The sequence below is a fragment of the Hippocampus guttulatus genome, chromosome 3 (genome assembly GCF_054856545.1).
Source record: "Hippocampus guttulatus isolate MCC_2025c chromosome 3, RoL_Hgut_1.0, whole genome shotgun sequence".
Classification (NCBI taxonomy): domain Eukaryota; kingdom Metazoa; phylum Chordata; class Actinopteri; order Syngnathiformes; family Syngnathidae; genus Hippocampus; species Hippocampus guttulatus.
Window position 1 is genome coordinate 19,622,736 of NC_141263.1, and position 4,928 is coordinate 19,627,663.

The following is a 4,928-nucleotide window of genomic DNA, read 5'->3' on the forward strand; positions in this document are numbered from 1 at the left end:
CAAACATCTGCAGATGCAGGTGTAAAAGGTCCGTTGAGACGACATCTGGATTATCTGGCGTCAAAGTTTTGTACCCCTGGGTAATGCGGCAAAAAATAAGTTGGGCTTCTATAAAAGGGACATTTTGCAAATTACTTTTTTTGTTCGGAAATGGCTTCAAAGTCAATTGTCCCGGTAGCAAAACATTTTAACTGTTAGTTTAATTGCTTAAAATGTTTTGGTTTGTTGCCTTTAAATTAGAGAGGGGGGGGGGGGGTTGCCGTGAATTAAGTTTGTAATGCAACCAGGTGAGCATCACTGTTTAAAAATATGACAAGTCTTCGAACCATGTACATCATTATAGAATGCAAAAATGTTTCCACAAAATACCGCAAGGGTACATTTTAAAAAGTACTTCAAAAAACATATATATATATTTTGACACGTCAATGAAAGGAAAACTTTTTTTCTAATTACGCCGCAATATGTTGTATGGAATTCTACTAAATGTGCCGTAGAAAATGAAAATATTTGTGTAGCTGTGCCAGAAAACTATGCCAGATATGAAAAAATTAATCACAATACTTGACCAAGTTCTAAACTATTCCACAAACGGGAACAAAAAATAATTTTTTAAAAATCAAGAAAAATGCATCCATTTGGATGGTAACCAGATTCCATATTTAATTCATGTTCATATTAAGTTGTCATAAAATACTTCACATCTGTTTTTCCCCCCAAAGACAGACAGTAAGTAGACAAGAAAAAAAAAACGGTGCTTAAACTTAAAATATTTAAGAATGCTCCACTTGAAAATAATAATAATAGCCTTGTTCCCTCACAAAAACATTTTAAAGCTATTCCCATTTCTACAAAATGCTCCAACAAATGGTACAAAACGAAAAGATGGACAGAGAGGAACATATTTGCTGCGCTGGAGGCATCATGACTCATTTTTTTGTTTTGTTTTTTTTCTCATTCGTGGATGCAGATTTCACTCCCGGTGGATCAACACGAAGAGACCCAGCATGAAGAGAACGGCATACTGTGCAAGGACAAGGCAGACACGTTACAAGGTTTCCCGGAGGCCTACATCAAGTTGGCCACAAAGTGGTCAAACCTACTTTGAACTTGGGGTAGTCGTTCATGAGGATGGTGACGATTCCAATGTATGGCACGAACCTGGAGAAAAGACAACAGCAGACTCAGCACCACAGCGTAGCACATTGATTCATTTGTAATGTATCGAAGTTGTCTATTTGCAGTTCTGCAGATTTCGGGGTTTTTTTTCCAACGTGGAGTCTCACTTGATAAATCAACGATAATACTCGCTTGACTTGGTCAAGATCACTTTTGGCCTTGCATCGTGCACTAGACTTTGGGAAATTCCTCATAAGAGGGTTATCTAAAACGCGCAAGCAAGGTCAGGCTCATCAAGAGGTGAACATATGACGTGAAGGAAACGCTCAGTGCCCAGCGTCCCTTGATTTGCCTCTTGTACGTGATGGAAAACACACATGAAGAAGGCAGAGTATGAATCTACCCTTACCCCAAAGGTTGTTCAATGGAAATTAGCTATTGAAGACCACGGACGTTTAATCCACAAATCTAGCGATGGACTCAAGACGTTTTGTGCGGTTGACCTTGCAGTGAAGTGCTGATATGAAATGTACAGTGTACAATGTACAGGACCATTTTGCGTTTTCTTTGCTTTTGGATGACACAAAAACAAAATGTTAAGAGAAGGTGAAGGCGACGAATGAGGAATCTGCACAAGAAAATGTATTATTCATTTTTCCCAAAACTTTTTAATTGCTTGTTCACAATATATAACATTGTTGTCTGCCCAACTATCAAGGATGCCAAACGACCAAGTAAGGTAGTAAGAACGAAGGTGCCACAAGTTAAATTAGCGAGTGGTGGCTGCGCACAAGCACCCTTTATTTGCAGTCTAGAGTCAGCAATAACACCACCATCATTTTTTTTTTCAAATAGCCGCTCTGGGTTTCTAAAAAGTCACTAAATATAGTGACAAAGTCGGAAACGCTAAGTAGCGACAGTCGCCATAGCAACCAAAGTCATACTCAGCATTTGCAGGAGATAGCGCTGCCATAAATAAAGAGATTTGAACTCGAGCGTCACAAGTGAATCTGCGAGCGTAGTGCCTTAATTCTTTATCGTTTGTGGATTTTGATCAAAGACTAGCAGAGACCATTTACGGAGCCACTGAGGAACAAATGATCAAAGTGCGTGTGTGTGTGTGTTTACGTGCACGCATGCGCTTTAGTTACCCCCGCGCTCGTCCCACGACATCCTTTTTCTCCAACCAGTGTTGACCTTGCTTGTATAGACCTCGGTCATCCACAGCGTTATTGTCCCCTTTGGTCAAGAACTTAATGTCTCCGTTTTCCCTGCAAACAGAAGCGCAGGCACCATTTTGGTCCCCATCTTCCGCATTTGAATGTTGGCATTCCACACTTCAAACTGAATTCAGTCGTACTTTTCATGAACCTTTAAGACTCTGTGTACTATTGGGATCTCACGGCCTTCTATCCTGAAGACCACGATCTCGCCCACCCGGATGGGGTCCTCTACGCGGTTGGTGAGGAAGAGGAGGTCTCCTCTGTGGAAAGCTGGCTCCATACTGCCACTGAAATGAACCGGAAAGAGTGTTTAACATCATCCTTTTCGCAGCTTCACGACAGGTGTGTCCCGTTATACCTTCCTTTTTGACAGAACTCCCGGCCCATTGTCAAATGTCTGCCTTCAAGTGTTTTACAAAGAACAGGAACCGCATTAGCATGAATCGGCATAAGAATGCCACTGCTTATTCCTGCTGCTTTTGTGAGCCACTATGTAAACTAAATAATAAGAAATACCAGGAGAGATCAGTCAAACCAGCATTGGACCATGGTCAATACGTGGGTTTTAGCTAAGAGTAAGTGGGAAAAAATCATCCTAATCTCCATTCACATTGTTTTTACAATGTGAATGCCGTCAAAAATGCCGTCAGGCTCGCATTAGAAACTTCCCAGCTCACCTGTTTTCTGGGTATGCTCATTTGATGCTAATTCAACATAGCCTACCGGTGGAATGGCCCCAAAATTGGTGAGGGATCGACACAATCGCTTTTAAGATTTAAGATAACCTTTATTTGTCCCACACTGGGGAAATTTGCAATTTTTTGAAAATTTTTCAAAAACTAAAAAAGTAAAGACAGACACCGACAGACACACACACACACACACATTCAGTGCTTCTACAGTCACAACTGACAACCAGACACTCAACACGCAGACTGGCTAGCCAGTAAACAGCCAGCCGCTAACGTATCAGGCAGATGTGCAACTCCCTAGGACACTGCGTTTCCCTTGACAAAGGTTTTTCCAGACCATTGGGAAAAGCTGCGAGGGTGCTTTTCCGGACGTACCTGAGAACGACAACAATGGGACTTTCGCTGCCGGTGACCACCATCAGACCCTTCCAGATCATCAGAGCAGAGGAAACGATCATGCCAAAGTTCAGCACTTGGTAATAGAGCTGCAACACACATTTTTCTAGTTTGTTACTTGATCATTGGAAATGCGCACAAATTGCTAAATTGTAGGCACTGATTGGTCTTGTGTAAACGAGTTTGTCTTTGATGATATTCATGTTATCTGTGATGCAGTGCATGTCTCTGCATCAGAATACAGCATACGAGCAGTCTTGTTGAAGCATAGCCAGTGGTGAGCTGTTTATCATCACGTATTTTTATTTGTTTGTATGCCCGTCCATCAAAATGTCTTCACGTGGAAACTGTCAGCTGGCACAAAATGAAGATTCAGTTACTGGTTTGGTCTGTACCATTGTTTGAAATGGCAATAAATGTTCATCAATCAACACAAATAATCACGCTGCCTTCTTGGGGGACTACAGAAATGAGAATAATTACTAATTAGAGTTTGAAATTCTGAGCTTTTGGTGTTCTTTTAAATCCATCTCAATGCCGCTGCTTGGTTATTCTGAAATTCTTAAAAAGAGTGCATATATGTGAATACAGTTGCTGTGACAGTTGAAATTTTTAAAAAGAGTGCATATGTGTGAATACAGTTGCTGTGACAGTCTAAATCACGTGCGCGATGAATAAAGCTATCAAAATGTTCATGCATTTTTAGGCTAAATGTTAATAAAAATCCAAATAACATTTAGCGTTGCACATGTGTGTTTAATTGGCGTTAAAATTATTTCCATTGAAAGAAAAAATACTGGACCCTAAAAGTTTCTCCTTTATGACAAACATTTGGACGATTCTTTGAAGACCAAGGACAACTTCGAGGCTTCAACAATGCTGCAGGACGTCGCGACCGGGCCGTTCCTCAAACCGGCTCGTCAACTTCATGTTAGCATCACACTATTTAATGTCCAGTTTATTTGATATCAAGAGCACCGAGGTTTTTTTTTTTTACGTATGTTGGTGGCTAGTGGCAGTTAGCCCAGAGGGTCTCTTGCCTACACAAAGAATCAAAGTGAAGCCAATCCACCCACCTGCCGCTTGTTCATGCGACGCACGTCGTCGAGGAAATCAAACGATAACATCGTGTAGAATGAAAAGAGCGTAAAAAAAAGCCCCCACTAAAATTCACATGAAAACGTGTTTGAGGGGCGAGCATATGGATGCGGCGTCAGGCGCTGGAAAAACTCGCATCCTGTCTTCGTCTTCCGGGTGCGAGTGACAAACGGAAGTCCCGCCTACTCGCGTCCGCTGTGTTGAGTTGTCACTTCAGGATACGAGGGCGGGAACAAGGTGGGGGAGGGGCAGACCTGAAAAGCTGCCACAGGCTCGGTTCAAAGACGACGGAGCCCCTAAGGGGACATGGTTGGAAAAAAAAAACTTTGCAAGATCTCGCATTACTTTGCGAGATCTCGTAAAGTTTTATTTTTTTTTCCTTCCATGTCCCCTTAGGGGC

The 4,928-nt window shown here is 41.7% G+C and overlaps 1 protein-coding gene across 1 annotated transcript; it reads right to left on the reverse strand.

Annotated features, from left to right (window-relative positions):
* Window positions 1-637: 637 nt before the first annotated feature.
* Window positions 638-4,686, reverse strand: sec11a (SEC11 homolog A, signal peptidase complex subunit). The gene is made up of 6 exons (XM_086107503.1): window positions 4,507-4,686; window positions 3,410-3,519; window positions 2,480-2,629; window positions 2,271-2,390; window positions 1,104-1,161; window positions 638-1,024 (listed from the first exon to the last, which is right to left on the reverse strand). Exons 1-6 carry the CDS (start codon window positions 4,555-4,557, stop codon window positions 974-976), a joined length of 540 nt encoding a protein of 179 aa, XP_085963629.1. The 5' UTR covers window positions 4,558-4,686; the 3' UTR covers window positions 638-973.
* Window positions 4,687-4,928: the final 242 nt, after the last annotated feature.

Coding starts and splice junctions, on each gene's coding strand:
- sec11a (XM_086107503.1), bottom strand. CDS start 4,557: ATGTTATCGTTTGATTTCCTCGACGACGTGCGTCGCATGAACAAGCGG. Junction 2,630..3,409: donor CCCATTGTTGTCGTTCTCAG/GTACGTCCGGAA, acceptor GGTTCATTTCAG/TGGCAGTATGGAGCCAGCTT. Junction 1,025..1,103: donor ACGACTACCCCAAGTTCAAA/GTAGGTTTGACC, acceptor GTCCTTGCACAG/TATGCCGTTCTCTTCATGCT.